Genomic DNA, 19,936 nt, shown 5'->3' with positions numbered 1-19,936 from the left:
CCTCTCCGGCTGAGGATCTCCCCGTGCGTGCCCGCGCTCGCCGGCGCCGTGCTCAACAGGCCTCCACAGCTGGGCAAGTCGATACGCGGGTCCTGGAATATCTGAGGCGAGCTGAGGACGGGAACGACGCCTTTGGGTGCAGCATCGTTCCCCTACTCCGGCTGGTCCCCATGGACCGTATGGGCCGTCTGCAAGCGTCGATCGTAACGTTGATCGACGCCTCCAGACCGCCCCACAATCCCAACCAGTGCTTCACGCCCATTGAGCAGTGGCGCAGTTTAGCCATGCCGGCCACCACGCCCCAGATGCCGGGCCCATTCCATGCAGGCCCCCAGATGCCACGTCCGCATCCCTATATGCGCCCTATGGCTCCCCACTTCCCTGCCCCAACATACCACGGGCAACATTAGCACCACTATGCTGGCGAGGAACAACCTCCACAACTCCAGGTCCAGCATAGTGGTGCTGAAATGCCAGCGTATTCGTCCCCGGGCCACCAGTACCAACACCTTTGAGTGTGTTGGAGGACTGATATTTTGACGCCATAGTTGATTTTGATGCAGGGATGGCAACTCGCCGTCTTATGTATTTTTGATGTATATTATACACCATGTTGGTGTTTTTGTTGGTTATGCCATATGTTTGTGTGTTTTCCAAACACATTATTAAAAAAATGGATGTTGATTGGTTCGATTTCGTGTTGTTTTTCATTGATACCCCTCAACACAATGTTTGAGCCACATTTCCTTTGGCTATACCCTCTCACACTTCTGGCCTTTGGGCCCAATGCATACACACGTGATATGAGGTTTTAGTTTATCTCTCGGGGTTTGACATGGTTTCCAAGAGGTGAGAACGTTTAGGTGCTGTCATGGGCCCCGAAGCAAACTAAGTACACTTGCAATTGGACTTTCCTAACTTTAGGCCGCACATCATTCTATCTCCAGAAAGAAGGTTGCCAACTTTCAAAAGTCCTGCTCAAACCCCGACAGATGTAAGCTCGCAGCCCGCGTCAAGGGTCCTCTTGTTTTGCAAGTCCCTAACCCAACACAAACCCCCAAAAAAAACAAAAAACCCTGGCCACATGTGACGTGTGTAGTGAAGTTGCCAAACAACAGAGAACCCTTCAAAGGTCATCACGCACCCACGGGGCGGCTCCTGATCGACACTCAAAATATGCCGGCAAAGTATCCCTCACGTGAAGGCCGGATGAGAGAGATCGGCCGAGAGGAATAACCGGGACAGTATGGCTGCTGCCTGCATGTGTTATGATATATTCAGCATCAAAGGTAGCATCATTAATGCGGCAGAAGTTATGCAGCCCGACACACGCTTCTATAACACGTGTCACATTCTGCATGGACAATTGCATTGTCGTCAGAAATACACGCCACCTGTTCGACATAATGCCAAAGGCACATTCCACACTTCGACGAGCTCGGCAGAGGCGGAGATTAAGGTTCTAAACCTGCTTCTCCCAGCAAGCAGGGGTTGGGCCAGCTGGCCTATTTGTAGGCTGGCTTGCCATTAATCCCCTCTGCGTTTTTGATGCGCGTTGCAAACGCTAGTCGTGCGCGCGTTTAAAACGCAACAACGCTGCGTATACGCAGTCAAAACGCAATGCCAACGCGCGCAATACGCTGCGTTTTATGCGCGCGCAAACCGCACACGCTCGTGTAAATGAGGCCTTATGTTGGTTTTTATTAAAGCATTGTTTTATTAAAAAAACATAAAAAAAAATTTTGTTCAAAAAGGTGTACATAGCCTTTAATCCTTTAAGGAGATGACCAATCTTTCGTTTTTGCCTCCCCGCGTTCCAATAGCCATAACTTTTCATTTTTCGTCTACATAGCCGTATGAAGGCTTGTTTTTTGCGGGACAAGATGTCGTTTTTCATGGCACTATTTAGTGTACCGCATAATGCTCTGGGAAACTGCAAAAAAAATATTTGTGGGGTAAAATTGGCAAAAAACAGCGATTACGCAAGTTTTTGAGCGGGGAGATGTTTTTATGGTGTCCATCAGGCCACAAAAAGGACGTTCCCCCTTATTCTACGGGTTGATACGATTACGCCGATACCAAACTAATGCTTTTTTTAATGTTTTACCCCTTTTATTAAAAAAAAAACTGTTTTGCGTTACGATATTCTGAGAGCCATAACTTTCTTTTTCCGTCAACTGAGCGATCTGAGGGCTTATTTTTTGCAGGGCGAGCTGTCGTTTTTATTGATACCATTTTGGTGTGCATGCAACTTTTTGATCCCACCAAAAATTTTAATAAAAAAGGTGATCAAAAAGTCACATATATTCTAAAATGGTACCAATAAAACTACAGCTCGCGCTGCAAAAAAGAAGCCCTCAAATCGACAGAAAAATTAAAAAAGTTTGGTATTGCCGTAATCTTATCAAACCAAAGAATAAAGTGAACATGTAATTTTTACTGCACGATAGACGTCGTAAAACCAATACACCCCAAAAAAAGGTTGCAATCACTGTTTTTTGCCCATTTCACCCAAGAAATAATACATAGTACATTATACGGTACAATAAATGGTGCAAAGAAAAACTACACGTTGTCCCGCTAAAAACAAGCCCTCATATTGCTATTTCGATGAGAAAATAAAAAAAAATAAGTTATGGATTTTGGAAGGTGGGTAGGAAAAGACGAAAATGGAAAAAAATTAAATTGGTTGTGTTCTTAACCCCTTAACGATCGGCATATAGTGTTTCTACGTCGGCCGTTAAGGATAGTTCTTCTGAGGCGCCGCCTTTTCACGCACCACATCGAGGTGGTTTTAGAGGGAGGGGGCTCACTCTCACACCCCACTGAAATCCCGCGATACATTCGCGGGGTGCGGATGGCTTCTATGGCAGCCTGGGAGCCTAACAAAGGCCCCCAGGTCTGCCTATAGTAAATGCCTGTTGGACCATGCTAGAGGCATTGCCTAACAGATGCCTGTCAGTTTTAAACGAACAGGCATAATACACTGCAATACAGAAGTATTGCAGTGTATTATAAAAGCGATCAAGTGATCGCACAGTAAAGTCCCCTAGTGGGACTAAAAAAAAAAGTTAAGAAGTTGAATAAAGTTCAAAAAAAATAAAATAAAAGTCCCAAGTAAAAAAAAAAAATAAAATTATTATTACAAATTTTCCCCTTACAAAATGCTTTGTTATGACGAAAAGTGAAAAGCTATACATATTTGTTATTGCCACGTCCGTAAGGAGCCCAACGATCAAACGATTGCATTATTTAACCCGCATGGTGAACGCCGTAAAAAGCAAAAAACAAATGCCAGAATTGCGGTTTTCTATTCATCCCGCCGTTAATTTTCTTTTATAAAAAGTGATCAAAAAGTCGCATGTACTCCAAAATGGTACCAATAAAAACTACAAAGTCGTCCCGCAAAAAAAACCTCATACAGCTACGTCTAGAGACATTTTAAAAAGTTATGCCTCTTAAAATATGGCGACACAAAAACATATAATTTAGAAAAAAAAAAAAAAAGTGTTTTTACTGTGTAAAAGTGGTATACATAAAAAAACCTATACATTTGGTATCGCTGCAATCGTAACGACCCATTGAATAAAGTTATTATGTTATTTAAAACACACGGTAAACGGCGTAAAATTTATGACACGAAAAAGTGGCGAAATTTCCGGTTTTTTTCCTATTACCCCACCAAAAAAGTTAATAAAAATTTAATCAATCAATTGTAAGTACCCCAAAATAGTGCTGTTAAAAAATACAACTTGTCCCACAAAAAAACAAGACCTTATACAGCTATGTCGACGCAAAAATAAAAAAGTTGTAGCTCTTTGAATGAGACGATGGAAAAACTTAAAAAATTGCTTGGTCATTAAGTTTTAAATACCTTCGGTATTGAGGGGTTATTTTGGGCCTTCAGGACCAAGTGATGTTTTCCACTGACTCTAAAAGCTACTGTATAACATTTTTTATTTTTCCATTGTGAAAACGGAATAAGGGTTTGTTTTTTGCAAAAGGAGTTGTATTTGACTTGCTGTTACAAACTTTTTGGTAGTGGTAATGGGGAAAAATGCAATTCTGACATGGATTTAATTTTTTTATGCATGTGCCGTGTGGTTTAAGCAATGTGTTATCTTTTTTCTACAGGTCGTTATGATTGGGTTGATACCAAATATCTTTTTATTTGTTTCTTTTTTTTGGGAGGTTAGCGGACAATTTTTTTTATTTCCATTAAAACGAACTTACTTTCTTTTTCCGTTTTTTAAGGGGACTAGAACCTGTATAATGCTTTGGAATACTTAATATTCTAAAGCATTATTGCATGTCCTTATAGGCAGATGCCTCAAGTACACTTGGGGACCTTTGTCAGACCCCCGACTGCCATGGAAACCCATCGATCTAGCGCAATACCGATGTGTGGTGCCGATGGGCTGACCGAGGGAGCCCCTTCATCTGTCAAACTCATGAAATACTGTTGCCTGTATATTATAGCCGGTACCCGAGCCATTCCCTGCATATACCATTATGTCCTATTGCAGTAAGAACCGCAATTAGGATGGAAGGTACATCCATTTGCAGTAAGGGGTTAACTTGCACAGGGGTGATCATGGGGCCTGTGGATATGCCATAAAGGACTTAGTTGGGAATAACCCTTTTATATTCACACAGATATGCACTGGTACATGTACAATCATTTACACACACACACACACACACACACACACACACACACACACACACACACACACACACACACACACACACGTGCTGCTGGGATCGCTGGGTGAAGAGGTGCAGGGGAAAGTTAGTATTAGGCCTTATTCACACGAACGTGTCAGTTTTGCATCTGTATATGGTGCGTGGCTGCGTGATTTTCGCGCAGCCGGCATCATTATGACACTCTGTTTTTATGTTTACAAACATAAAAGTAGGAGGTGCTTTTCTGTGTTCATTTTTTATTTTTTACTACAGTAGCGCGAATCAAGCGCGGCACCTGGAAATGCTTCCGTGTGCCGAGCACGATTTGCACGCACCCATTGACTTCAATGGGTGACTTCAATGGGTGCGTGCTGCGTGAAACACAGGCAAGTATAGGACATGTCGTGAGTTTTACGCAGCGGACATATGCTGCGTGAAAATCATGACCTGTCAGAACGGCCCCATTGACTTACATAAGTCCGTGCGACGCACGTGATTTCCACGCGCGTGGCACGGATGTAAAACACGTTTGTGTGAATAAGGCCTTACACATAACCCATTTAAGTCAATTTCACCTACTACATAAATTGGTCGCAGCCTGTAATATGACCGTGTGCACGGAGCCTTGTTCTTCTCCTCATTTCCATATGCAGCCACAGTTTTGACACAAAAAAAACGCATACATTTTTTTACTCAAAACATAATGAAGCCCAACATGCACAAGTAAGTGCTACGTGTATGCAGAACAGCTTGCTGCTGCCAGGATGCCCTCACTTTCCCTGCACTTAACCCACCCCAACCAAACTACTGCACCTGTCAAAAAAAAAAAAGAGAAAGAATAAAGAGAAATAAACAAAACATGTTTTGGTATGTAAATTTAACCCCTTAATGACCGCCATGAAAAGGCATCTAGGTGATCACTAAGGGCACTTGTGCTGCAGCACCGCCTTTTCCTGGAGCTGTGTCATAAGCCTGGCTACCTCCGATCTTTTCCGCTTAACCACTTAGATTCCATGATTGACTTTGACTGCGACATCTGAGTAATTCCAGAAGGATGGGGCTCCTTCTGTAACACCCATTGACACCCCGCAACTCGATCGTAGGGTGCCAATGTTTTTATCACCGTTACGTGTGGACAAGCCTTTACCCTAAAAACTAAGTTAATAAAAGTTAACCCAAAAATTATATGTAACCAAAAATGTTGCCATTTCAAAATAAATCTCGTTCCGCAAAAAACAAGTATTTACATGGCTAGGTCTATAATAAATATGGCTTTTGAAATGCATAAATGTGTCATTAAGGTCCAAAAGGGCAAAAAGGATATTACTGATGTGTCTGGGCCCCCTGGATGTCAGGCAATAGTTGCACGTTTGACCTTGGACCCCTTTTTCTAACTGAAATCGCCTAACAAGATACATAAACGATACTCTCACACAGGGCCGCCATCAGGAATTTCAGGGCCCCCTACAGCTAAATTTTCGGGGCCCCCCTACCGTGGCACCGCCTGTTAACGGTACTTCGTCCAGCACTATATCATGGTACCCAGGGCCGCCATCAGGGGGGGGGGTATTAGGAGTACTGATGTGAGAGGCCCGGCCAAACCTAATTGAAAGGGGGGCCCGGCAAACTGCCGCAACTTGCCTTTGGTAGAAAAAAAACAGGCCCCTGCAATGGGGCCCGTTTTTTTCACCAAAAGAATGTCATGAGCTGCGGGCCCCCCTTTCAATTAGGTTTGGCCGGGCCTCTCACATCAGTACCCCTAATACCCCCCCTGATGGCGGCCCTGGGTAGCATGGGGGTCGTCATGGGGGCCGTCAAACACCGCCGCCCGTGCGACCGATCACGCGCACCCGCAAACTCCCGCGCATGCGCACCGGCGACCGCCTGGAACCGCGCACCGAATTTTGAGGCAGATTTTGACCTGCCCACACTATCTTGCCGCGTTTTTTGCCCGCGGCGATTGAGGACAGCAGACAGAAAACGCAGCGAAAAATGCATTTTCTGCCTCCCATTGATTTCGATGGCAGGCCAGAGGCGGAACCGCGGCAAGAAATGCTTTTTCTTTTTTCAGCGACTGGCTCCCATTGATTTCAGATTAAATCAATGGGAGGCGGTTTTGGAAGTTGTTTGGTGCTGATTCTGACGCAGTGTCCGAGTCAATATCAAGGGCCAAAAACTCTGTGAACTGGGCCTTATTGTTAGGGCTTATTCAGACGAACGTGTAATACATCCGTGCAACGCGCGTGATTTTCACGCGCCTCGCACGGACCTATGTTACTCTATGGGGCCGTGCAGACTGTCAGTGATTTTCACGCAGCGTGTGTCCGTGTGTCCGCTGCGTAAAACTCACGACATGTCCGATATTTGTGCATTGTTCGCGCATCACGCACCCATTGAAGTCAATGGGTGGGTGAAAATCACGCCCAGCACTTCCGCAGCCGTATAAACTATGAATGAAAACAGAAAAGCACCGCGTGCTACAAACATACAAACAGAGTGTCATAATGATGGCGGCTGCGCGAAAATCACGCAGCCACGCATCATACGCTGCTGACACACGGAGCGGTTATGGACCTTTTGCAAGCGCAAAACGCCACGTTTTTGCGCGCGCAAAAAGCACACGCTTGTGTAAATCCGGCCTTAGGGTAGGAACACACTAGGCATGAACTCTGCGGATTTTATGCAACACATTTTATTGTGGATAATCCGCAGCGTATCAGTCGCAGCCGAGGGGGTCAGATATGAACAAATCTCATTCACACGCTGCAAAAATAATGGACCTGCAGTGCGGCTTTTGGCTTTTTAAGCCGCAGCATGTCAATGTATTCTGTGGAATCGCTGCTCCTCTGTTGCGGAAATGCTGCGGTTCTGCCGCAAAAATCACACATGAGAAAAAAAAAAAAGGCACTTTTTAAAATTTATAAAAAAGTTTAGACTTGCCCCGGCCGTAGTCCTGGTGACGCGATCCTCTATTCTTAGCGCAGCTCGGCCTCCTGTCATGACGTTTCATCCCATGTGACTGCTGCAGCGGTCACATGGTCTACAGCGTCATCCCAGGAGGCGGGGCTACGTTCAGAAGAGAGAGATGCGTCACCAGGACTACGGCCGGGTAAGTCTAAACTTTTTTTTCCTGCAGGATTCCCGCAGCGGACGCGCCTCACGAAACCTGCGCCACTATTTGGTGCGGTTTTGCTGGCAGAATTCCCTGCGGCTACCTGGGCGGATAAGCTGTGTAGTTTTACTCAGCATATCCGCCTAGTGTGTCCCTTATGATGTCGCTCCTGGAGCTGCTGCCGGTCTCTAAATAGGCAGTTGGTTCAGTAGAATTTGGAATTATTTTTTTTTGTGAACCAGCTTAAAAAAATACAAAACTTTTGTGTTAGGGCCTGTTCACATCACCGTTCGCTTCCGTTCCGTCTGAGGTTTCTGTCGGGTGAACCCCGCAACGGAAAGTGATAGTGACAGCACAGCTTCCGTTTCAGTCACTATTGATCTCAATGGTGACGGAAACATCGCTAATGGTTTCCGTTCGTCACCATTCCGGCTGGTTTTCGGACGGAATCAATAGCGCAGTCGACTGCGCTAATGGTGATGGAAACGGAAGCTGTGCTGTCACTTTCACTTTCCGTTGCGGGGTTCACCCGACAGAAACCTCAGACGGAACCCCGGAACGGAAGCGAACGGTGATGTGAACAGGCCCTAACACAAAAGTTTTGTATTTTTTTAAGCTGGTTCACAAAAAAAAATTATTCCAAATTCTACTGAACCAACTGCCTATTTAGAGACCGGCAGCAGCTCCAGGAGCGACATCATAAGGGACACACTAGGCGGATATGCTGAGTAAAACTACACAGCTTATCCGCCCAGGTAGCCGCAGGGAATTCTGCCAGCAAAACCGCACCAAATAGTGGCGCAGGTTTCGTGAGGCGCGTCCGCTGCGGGAATCCTGCAGGAAAAAAAAGTTTAGACTTACCCGGCCGTAGTCCTGGTGACGCATCTCTCTCTTCTGAACGTAGCCCCGCCTCCTGGGATGACGCTGTAGACCATGTGACCGCTGCAGCAGTCACATGGGATGAAACGTCATGACAGGAGGCCGAGCTGCGCTAAGAATAGAGGATCGCGTCACCAGGACTACGGCCGGGGCAAGTCTAAACTTTTTTATAAATTTAAAAAAGTACCTTTTTTTTTTCTCATTTGTGATTTTTGCGGCAGAACCGCAGCATTTCCGCAACAGAGGAGCAGCGATTCTGCAGAATACATTGACACGCTGCGGCTTAAAAAGCCAAAAGCCACACGGCAGGTCCATTATTTTTGCAGCGTGTGGATGAGATTTGTTCATATCTGACCCCCTCTGCTGCGACTGTAATACACTGCGGATTATCCACAATAAAATGTGTTGCATAAAATCTGCAGCGTTCATGCCTAGTGTGTTCCTACCCTAAGGCCGGATTCACACGAGCATGTGCTTTTTGCACGCGCAAAAAACGTGGCGTTTTGCGCATGCAAAAGGTCCATAACAGCTCTGTGTGTCAGCAGCGTATGATGCGCGGCTGCGTGATTTTCGCGCAGCCGCCATCATTATGACACTCTGTTTGTATGTTTGTAGCACGCGGTGCTTTTCTGTTTTCATTCATAGTTTATACGGCTGCGGAAGTGCTGGGCGGGATTTTCACCCACCCATTGACTTCAATGGGTGCGTGATGCGCGAACAATGCACAAATATAGGACATGTCGTGAGTTTTACGCAGCGGACACACGGACACACGCTGCGTGAAAATCACTGACAGTCTGCACGGCCCCATAGAGTAACATAGGTCCGTGCGAGGCGCGTTGCACGGATGTATTACACGTTCGTCTGAATAAGCCCTAACAATAAGGCCCAGTTCACAGAGTTTTTGGGCCTTGATATTGACTCGGACGCTGCGTTAGAATCAGCACCAAAAAACTTCCAAAACCGCCTCCCATTGATTTAATCTGAAATCAATGGGAGCCAGTTGCGGAAAAAAGAAAAAGCAGCACGTCCTTTCTTGCCGCGGTTCCGCCTCTGACCTCCCATCGAAATCAATGGGAGGCAGAAAATGCATTTTTCGCTGCGTTTTTTGTCTGCGGTCCTCAATCGCCGCGAGCAAAAAACGCAGCAAAAAAACGCGGCAAGATAGTGTGGGCAGGTCAAAATCTGCCTCAAAATTCTTTAAGGAATTTTGAGGCAGATTTTTTTTTGCCTGCAAAATACTGTGTGAACAGGGCCATACATAAACAGCACTTTGAGATAATTTACTCACCGTGTCAGAAGAGCTGCTGCTCCCACTCCAGTCCTCTTCCGGCGATGTCTTCCAGGCGAGGTCTTCGGTCCAGACGTCCAGTCCTTCACCTCCAGCCAGGCTCCAGGTAAGTTTTGTCCATGTGTGTCCGCGGCCGATCGCGGGTGCGCGCGCGGCCGATCGCGGGTGCGCGCGCGGCCGATCGCGGGTGCGCGCGGGCGGTCTCCAGTGCGGGCGTTCGTGGGTGCGCGCTCGCGCGGGCGTTTCCTTGTGCGCGCGATCGGGTGCGCGCGCGCGGGCGGACTGTTTGACGGCCCCCCATGACGAGGGGAGGGGGCCCGCAGCAGCAGCAGCAGCAGCAGCTCACGACATTCTTTTGGTGAAAAAAACGGGCCCCATTACAGGGGCCCGTTTTTTCCTACCAAAAGAATGTTGCGGCAGTTGCCGGGCCCCCCTTTCAGTTAGGTTTGGCCGGGCCCCTCACACCACTACCCCTAATACCCCCCTGATGGCGGCCCTGCTCTCACATACATACACCGGTACTGGCCAGTCGTTCATTATCAGACCATGGCCTTCTTATTTTTTTTTTGACTGCAGGAAGGATTTAGGCCTCGTCTTATCTTAAATAATATAACTTACATTTCAGGAGCCTTGACATTACAGTTCACTTTCACACTCAACATGTGGGATTCACAGCTTTGAGATTATCTCAGAGCAGATAATAGATGTTCTGCATATCAAATAACTTCAAAGCTGTGAACAGCACCTTCTGTATATGCTCAGCACTTTTTAAAGCTTCCCCAGGAAGAAATACTGCATGAAAGAGACAGAAGTGTTTACAGATAAAAGATTCTGACACGTCTCACCGCTGTTCTAATATAGCAAGTATAAATGGCAAAAGGCAGATTTTACTTTCATGCTTTTTATTCTTTTGAAGTTCAGGAAATGTTTCCCCAATAGCCCTTTATTAAATAAAAGAAAACCTTTCGGAGAGTCAGAAATGGTGTTAAAGATAGTGAATAGCATAGAAGACAGTCATTTCTAATTAAAGACGATTAGTAGGGTTGACTATGGTTTATTTTATTATCTAATATCTGGTATTTGGTTGATCCATCAGTACAACACCTCTCCATATGCCCTATTAAAGCCATAGTGAAGGGGTTCCCCACTTGAAATTTCACTGTATTGGCCAGAGTGGAGTCTCATCAAAATAAGTGTTTTTCGGTTTGGAGGATTTGGTACCTAGTAATTTGATTGGGTGCCATGTAAACCAACTGCATCTCCCCCGGTGGTAAAACAACAAAACACAAAAAAAAAAAAAAAAAACAGTTCCCCTCCACAGGGATGAATGCTATAAAATGTCAATATGAGTAAAATAGGAATATTAATGACTTCTGTTAAAGTTTGACCAGCATTGCCTTCAACAAATGTAAAATCTTGCGTCTTGACAATGATTATTCTTTTGCTCTTTTCATTACTTTTTCAGTTTGTTTCTTACTTCATACTGGAAAAACCACCAAGACGCGCTAGCTGCCACTGACAGGGCTTAATGGCCTTAATGATCAGTTTTTAGTATGTGCTGGTTTAACAGTATTTTTTAGGCAGTTAGGGTATATTCTACACAGTTAGGGTATGTTCACACATAGCATAAATACTGCTGATTTTCCGCAATGGATTTAGTTGCAGAAAATCTGCAGTATAATACAGAAGCAGCAGAGTGAATGAGATTTGAGCATATCTCAAGCAGACGCTGCGTAAATGATAAGCGGAAAAAACGTTAAGAAATTGACCTGCGGTGTGCTTTCAGTCCGCAGCATGTCAATTGTATTTGCGGAATCGCTGATTTTGTGTTGCAGGTTTTCCCTCATTGAATTCAATAGCAGATGTTACGATTTTTGTGGCGGAGAAGCTGTAATACCACCGCAAAAATTGTAAAGCAGAAAAACAAATATCTTATATTTATGCTTCATTGTCCAGGCCGGCCTCCAGGGATGACGTTTCATCCCAGGTGACAGCTGCAGCCAATCACAGGCTGAAGCGATCACATGGGATGAAACGTCATCCCAGGAGGCTAGGCTGCAGGACGGCAGAGAGACGTAGCGCTATGGCTGCAAGTAAGTCTGAAACTTTTTTTTACGTGCAGATTTCCGCAGCGGTCGTTCCGGATGAAAAAAATTGCATCACAATTAGGCACGTTTTTTCGGCGGGAATTCCCTGCAGCGACCAGGGAAGATATGCGGTGTGCTTTTATACAGCGTATCTGCCCTGTGTGAACATACCCTTATGCTGCGGATTTGCTGCAGGAAAATCTGCATGTAAAATGCATCGTGTGAATATGGCCTTATTGTAGAAAAAATTGTGCACATCCTTTATAAATATGGCGCATGTCACACCACTTTTCTGGTGCATTTCGTTTGGTAAAAGGACTCTCACTGCCTCATATAGGTCCCTATTGTATTCCAGTAGCAGATCATTTCTCCTCACACCTCAAACATTTGTGCCTCTTCATCTGCATACTAAACGCTTTGTCTGCTTCTATGGTAGTTAAGACCCATTTACACAAGAAAATATTTGTATTAGCGATTGCCAATATGATTGCTGGACATGTGTCTTTTTTCAGCCGTACTAACTATGTAACTATGTAAGCGACCTAATGACGATTAGAGACATGCGTTTACCCAAAACATTATCAGCTAAATAATAGTATTAAATTTGCGTGCTTAATCGGTCGTTCGCTGCATTTACACCTGTAGTATATTATTAGACAACTGGCACAGCGTACTGTACGTCCCTTTAATAATTTCACTTGTATCGATGAAGCGGTATATGTACCCCAATGTCATAACAACTGTCAGGGATCATTACTATGTATATTGTTTGAAAAATATTATCCTCACACATATGTATATACATTTCAGTTCTTTGTGTAATATACTGATATATAATAAGTTCTTTGTTCATGTCGGACACACCTATTGAAGACACCGCCCCCTGGAATGCAAGAAGAGTGTGCATAAGAATTTGCAGCTGAGAAGCCAGTGTGGGGCTTGGGCACTCCCACATCTCTCTGGAGGCATGTGTCTTTTTCTGTGTTTCTTTGTTCTGAATAAAAGTTTCAGTCTTCCTCCTGGCTGACTGAGGGAAGCTGTGTACCAAACATCTTTGGCTGGTTTACTTCTTTCCAGGCATGCCTTCAGCTTTCAATTTGCAGAGGTGGTTTTTCGGTGTGAAATACGGACCTGACACAACCAACGATTATTTTTATGTTTGTGTAAACGATCGTCCACACGATCCATGAGCGTTGTGATCGCTAGCGATTCAGTCGTGCCCCTTTTCACCGCTGACTTATTAGAGTTTGGATCTGACCAATTATCTGCTCGTGTAAATGGGCATTTACTCTCGGACTAAGACGTTTTTAACATTTCACTTTGAAAGAAGCCTAAAAAGTGTGAATAACTTCAGAATAAAACTCTGTAAAATACCTACAATGACAACGCCCCATGGGCCCAAATCCCACTACTATGAGTACATTACATTTGGGTCTCTCATTTGAAAAGAAAATGCTGGCTTTGACAGACAAGACCCTCTCTAAGAGAGCGCAGACACGACACAGTGCTTCTATAAAGTAAAAGTAACATTATCCCAATCATAAACAGGCCGATCATATAAAGTTAATATTTTATGTATGCGTTTTATTAGAGAGAGTGTATGGTCACAGGCCAGATTACACTCCTTATACTCAGGTCTGTCTCTAATATTGGCATCTTTCCCAAGGCTATCCAGACTGATGGGATTTATCCTTTTGATAAAGTATGAGTAATGTTAGTTGCTGAAGGAAGGAAACATTCATTATAACCAAAATAAAATATCAATGTTTATCTCTCATACTATAATGTGCCATTCCAGAAGCAAATGAAGACATTCATTATATGGAGTGCACTGGCTTACCATTGTACCCTGGAACGGGCTTCCCTGCTTGCCCTGAAGGAGGTGTCAATGAATTTCCCAGACCAGTACATGTTGCGGTGATAGGGGATCCGGTTTCTAGATAAAGTTGAAACATAGACATGACTGGAGCACATATAAACATATTATGAAAGCATCAGATTTTAGTTTGTCAGATTCCATATTACAGCGATGCTTCTCTGAGAGAATATTCTGTAATGCAACACAATTCAGCGTACATGTAGTCCCTACAGCTCCTTCAGCGTACATGTAGTCCCTACAGCTCATTCAGTGTATATGTAGTCCCTACAGCTCCTTCAGCGTACATGTAGTCCCTACTGCTCCGTAGTACAGAGCTGTAGGGACTCTGTGCTGTAGAGTCTGCCTTATGCTCGAGCCCTAAGGCTGCATTGAAACCTCCATATTTATAGCCTATGTGAGAATCCCATCATTAGAAAGATTTTTGGTTTTCCTCCATATGGGTCCAGTCCCGATTTTGGCAAGAAATATTAATATGGAGGTTTGAATGTGGTCAAATCAAACTAAAACAAAATTATACGGTGCGATTTTGATGTCACCTATAAAAGGATCCAAGATAGAATTTGAATCTGGAAAGTGACCAGAACGTAGGGCCACTTACACATTGCAGTATTTTGCATCAGTATTTGCCAAAACCAGGAGTGGATCCATAACACAAAAAAGGAGCAAATCTTTCCATTATACATTTTCTCAGTTTCTGTTCTACTACTGGTTTTGGCTTCCAAATACTGACCAAAATACGCCCGTATGAGGCTTATTGTGTAAATTGTTGTGCTCAAATGACCCAAAATAATATTCCAACTCCTGTCTTCACAAAATTAAGATCCGAAGGGGTAAAAAGAAAAAAAAAGCACCTCTCGTGTCAGTTACTATAGACCCCAGACAAGAACAATTATAGAAAGGGAAGTGGGTGATGATTACACCCACAATTCAGTGGAAATATCCTTCAGGCTGCATGTATAAGGATTTTCTGACCATAAATGCATGTCTTTTAGCTCATATGACCAACATTGAGCAATTGTGATTATTATTTGTATGTTTACTATAACAAAATTATCCTATGATGGAAATCTGTCAAATGCTTAAAGGGGTTTTCCCATGAAGGACATTTAGGACATATCCAAAGGATATGTCCTAAATGTCAGAAAGATGCGGGTTGTGCTCATGCCGCTTTCTGGCCACTTACTGATTACATGGTCGGGAGTTATGGAAACAGTGTAACTCGCTGAGCTACGTGGTTTCTGTAACTTCCATAGTAGTGAATGGCAGTTACGGAAGCAGCGTAGCATGCGAGCTACGCGGTTTCTGGAACTACTATTCAGCTCTATGGGAGTTACGGAGGCAGCGTAGCTCAGCGAGTTACACTGTTTCCATAACTCCCGACCATGTAATCAGTAAGTAGCCAGAAGGCAGCGCGAGCACAAAAAGCTAGAACGGGGTTTAGGGGGCCCTGTTCTAGGGATAGGTGTGGGTCCCAGCGGTGGGACCCGCATATATCTGACATATCCTGTGGATATGTCATAAATGTCTTTTATGTGAAAACCCCTTTAAGATTGGAGATTTGCCTTTTTCAGCAATTTCATTTGCCTAACATACTGTACTCCAATTATACGAGTCCCTCGCTTTTGACTATGAACAGTTAAGTGAAGAATTACTATTGCCTAGGCAAATATAAAATCAATAAAAAGGCAGAAAACAAATATAAATTATGTTATAAATACGTTTTAATCCATCTACAAATATATAATGGCAATCTTGGCTTCCCATAATCCAATAAAGGCCCGACTGACCAATAAACCTATAAAACTTATAAAACACAGTAGCTGTAGAGCTGCAGATGACTACCACGTCTCTATGCTATTCTATATTATAAGTCAGAAGATTGTTTCATTTAGTAAAAAATAAACCATTCTAACACTTTAACCCCTTAATGACCAGCCTATTTTGGACCTTAATGACCAAGCCATTTTTTACGTTTTTCCATAGTCGCATTCCAAGAGCTATAACGTTTTTATTTTTGCGTCGACATAGCTGTATAAGGTCTTGTTTTTTACGGGACAAGTTGTACTTTTCAATAGCACCATTTTGGGGGACATATTATTTATTGATTAACTTTTATTTACTTTTATTTGGGGGTAAATAGAAAAAAACCTGACATTTCGCCACACTTTTTCGCGTCTTAAATCTACGCCGTTTACCGTGTGATATAAATAACACAATAACTTTATTCAGCGGGTTGTTACGATTGCAACGATACCAAATTTGTATCGATTTTGTATGTTTTACTACTTTTACACAGTAAAAACGCTTTTTTTTCAAAATTATTTGTTTTTGTGTCTCCATATTTGAAGAGCCGTAACGTTTTTATTTTTTCGCCGATGCGGTTGTATGAGGGCTTTTTTTTTGCAGGAAGACTTGTAGTTTTTATCGGTACCATTTTGGAGTAGATGCGACTTTTTGATCACTTTTTATCACATTTTGTTAAAGTCAGTATTCACAGAAAACAGCAATTTTTCCATAGTTTTTTATTTAATTTTTTACGGCGTTCACCGTGCGGGTTAAATAATGTAATAGATTTATAGTCGGGTCGTTACGGACGCGGCGATACCAAATATGTGTAACTTTTTAACTTTATTTTGTTTTTTTAATAGTAAAACATTTTGTGAGGGGAAAAGCTGGGTTTTTCATTTTTTTTTCACATTTTTTTTTTTTATTAACTTTATTAAACTTTTTTTTTCACTTTTTTACTAGTCCCATTAGGAGACTATAATATGCGATTCTGCGATCGCATTTATAATACACTGCAATACTTTTGTATTGCAGTGTATTACTACCTGTCCGTTTAACACGGACAGGCATCTGCTAGGTCATGCCTGCGGCATGATCTAGCAGGCATTCACTCCAGGCAGACCTGGGGGCCTTTATTAGACCCCCGGCTGTCATTGGAGACACAGACACTCGGCGATCGTATCGCCGGGTGTCGGTGGGGGAGAGAGGGAGCTCCCTCCCTCTCTCCAAAACCACTCAGATGCGGTGCTTGCTATTGCGCACTGCATCTGAGGGGTTAAACGGGTGAGATCGATACTAATATCGATCTCACCCGGCAGAGCAGGGACGCTCCCAGCCCTCAGCTGCCTCTGGCAGCTGAGAGCAGGTAGATTTGACAGCTCCCTGCTCTGTAAACTTATTCCGATGCCGCGACGTAAAAAGTCTATGGCATCGAAATAAGGCCCGTTAGTGACCGACGTAGAAACACGATGGGCCGGTCACTAACGGGTTAAATCCAAGTTTTTTCTCAACATGACTTTATACATAAACAATAATAGTATGCATTTAAACATTGTTTCCAGTAAACAGATTAGAATTTACATTTAAAATGATAATCTGGATTTTGGAAAAAAGATCTGTAAAATAATTCTCATTCAAATTCTACATTAAAAGAGCATTTGAGAAAATGTGGCATTTTATACAATACATGATGTACAGAAATAAAAATCCCTTATCGGCTAATACTTCACATTGACAGAGGGAAGCTAGCGCTATTGACGAGTCAATTTTTAAATACATTGTCAGGAGACATAACTGTTAATATAGAAAACATGTGTATGTAAAATATGAAATGGAGTTACAATTTGAACTTTCGCTAGAACAATGAATGATCGACTCTTTCATGCAGGTCCATGTTCTTTAGGAAATTTTAATTTACACTAAAATTGCAACATAATTTTCAAGGTGGTTATGAGGAAGCAGAGGGACACTTCCTAGAGCAACGAGAAACCTGGCAATTTAAGATAAAAGTAGGACTGTCCCTCCATAAAAGGGAGTCACTTGTAAGATATGGGTGTATTGTATCAAAACTGGTGCAAAGGAAAAGTGGAGCAGTTGCCCATAGGAACCGATCAGATCGCGGTTTCCCTGTGGCCTTTTCCAAAGAACCTCAGAAATCGGAGGTAGAATCTGATTGGTTGCTATCGGCATCTTCAGGTCGCAGATACAGTTGAATTCAATGGTAGAGAAGGGGGCCATAATGTCCCTGCTCTACCATTCACTATATATCGCTGGACGCGAGGCAGTGACATCATTGCACCCATCTAAGCTGTGTTGAACAGAACAGAGGAGCAGAGGGATCTCCTCCACTTATTATTGGAACAGGGTTAGGCAAGTATGTATATTGTTATTTTTATCAGGCACTATTGGGGGCTGCTATGGGGCAATATATTGTGGGGGCAGTGTCATGGGGTATATTATATACAGTAGTATACAGCAGGCTCAGGGGATAAATATGAATTAAATAGTGTAGCATGCAAATAGAGGGTGTGGCATGCAAAATGGGGTGTGGCCTAAATAATCGTTCAATCTTAATCGAAGTTACATGTTCAATTAATCGTGATTTTGTTTTAGGTCATAATTGCCCAGCCCTATCTTCAAGTATGATAATTAGTGAAGAGAAGAACTGAATGTGTTGTCCATAGCAACCAATCTGATCACGGCTTTTAATGTCAGACCTGCATTCAACAAATATACGCCAAATTCTGATATGAACATATGAACAGCACCTACAGTATATCTGCACTAGCATACATACAGGAGATCCATTATGACAAGGTCCCTCTCTGGGATCCACTCCCATTTATGAAACAAACCACATAAATCAAAAGATAAGTTAAGATAAGCAGTATGAACCTGGTCTAGCAGCGGTACACTCAGCACAACAAACAATCTTGTTAGTCCATCTAATTCTAAAACTACTTACCGGTTTGCCACCAGTGATCCAGCACTGGAACTTTGAAAATTCTTTTGGACCATTCTAATGTTTCCACATCACACCGTTCTCCAGCAACAAAGAGAGTCCGGAATCTAGTTATAGAAAGGAGGGATGAGAATGGTTTGTGGAGTGTGGCCATGTTTATTATACAGTTATTAGCTCCGTAATTTCAGCAGGAGAATTAATTTTCACGTTTTACTGACTGTACAGCTAATGGTAGTTACAGGTGGATCTTCACTTTATACGCAAATATAAAGCACGGTTTGCTTTTGTAGACAAACTTTATACTACATTTAAGATAAAGAGATAAGAAATGTAATTAGGATTTTTTTAATCTGTCTGTCCCACTATGTCTCCTTCTGGGGTGACTCTAATGATGTTGAATATAAGCGATGCAAGAATGAATCACTGTATAGTTTTCATCAGAGGATTTGCACAATCCTGCTGTGAGCGTGTTCGCTGCCGTCTCGTGTCTCAGCTGATTAGTGAAGAAAATTCCTCGACCTCTGTAATTAAGCAAACGTCAGATATGAAGCTTGATTTAGCAGATTTGCCTTTCAGCGCAACTTAACATGTTCCTAAAGGGAAAATATTCATGCCTGGGATAAAAATATTAAGCAATTCGCTAACCAAACAGCACATTAATATAGATTTAGCTATGGATACCTTCATTTCTAATTATTGTAAGTTAATTATACAGTATGTGAAGGCACATCAGCATGCACTTGTATGACGTGTATCATCTCAGCTTTAGCACAGCCAGGATATTTGTTATATTCTCTAAAAATTTTAATGATCTCATACATGCCCTGAGGTGAAATGAAAGCAAAATATTAGCTGTGATGTCATTTTAAGTTTTTGGCATTCATGAAATCTAATAAAACATAGCAAACTGCATAAATCATAGATCTGCTGTAAAAAAATGAATACATTTCAAATAATACCTATAAAAGATCTACTTATGGGCTATTTCTGCAGGCAAATAATTGCATTCGCCTACTAACAAAACGTTATTTTTTTTTACGTTTTTTATTACAATTCAAATATCAAAAAAAAAATGAGAACAGAGTTTTACATGGTAATATCTCTAACAAGACCTTGGTTTCACTTAAATGTATTACTAAAGCTAATTTTTCTATTGAAAATTCTATGGATGCAGAAACTATTGATTATTTTTGATACACTAAAAATAAGATTGTAATATCGTTGAAATCCAAAGTACATTGCACATGGACATTGA

At 42.8% G+C, this 19,936-nt stretch overlaps 1 protein-coding gene across 1 annotated transcript in view; it reads right to left on the bottom strand.

Moving 5' to 3' along the window:
* ACSS3 (acyl-CoA synthetase short chain family member 3) overlaps positions 1 to 19,936 on the bottom strand; it is a 119,238-nt gene that overhangs the window by 28,092 nt on the left and 71,210 nt on the right. The window contains exons 9-10 of the mRNA XM_075856795.1: positions 18,685 to 18,788; positions 13,896 to 13,991 (exon numbers count right to left, since the gene is read on the bottom strand). Of these exons, the coding sequence (XP_075712910.1) occupies positions 13,896 to 13,991; positions 18,685 to 18,788 (200 nt within the window). The remainder of the gene's footprint in view (positions 1 to 13,895; positions 13,992 to 18,684; positions 18,789 to 19,936) is intronic.

Source organism: Rhinoderma darwinii, chromosome 3, assembly GCF_050947455.1.
Source record: "Rhinoderma darwinii isolate aRhiDar2 chromosome 3, aRhiDar2.hap1, whole genome shotgun sequence".
Taxonomy (NCBI): Eukaryota; Metazoa; Chordata; class Amphibia; order Anura; family Rhinodermatidae; genus Rhinoderma; species Rhinoderma darwinii.
The sequence above is the reverse complement of the archived record's forward strand: the minus strand, read 5'-3'. Positions and strand labels throughout refer to the sequence as shown.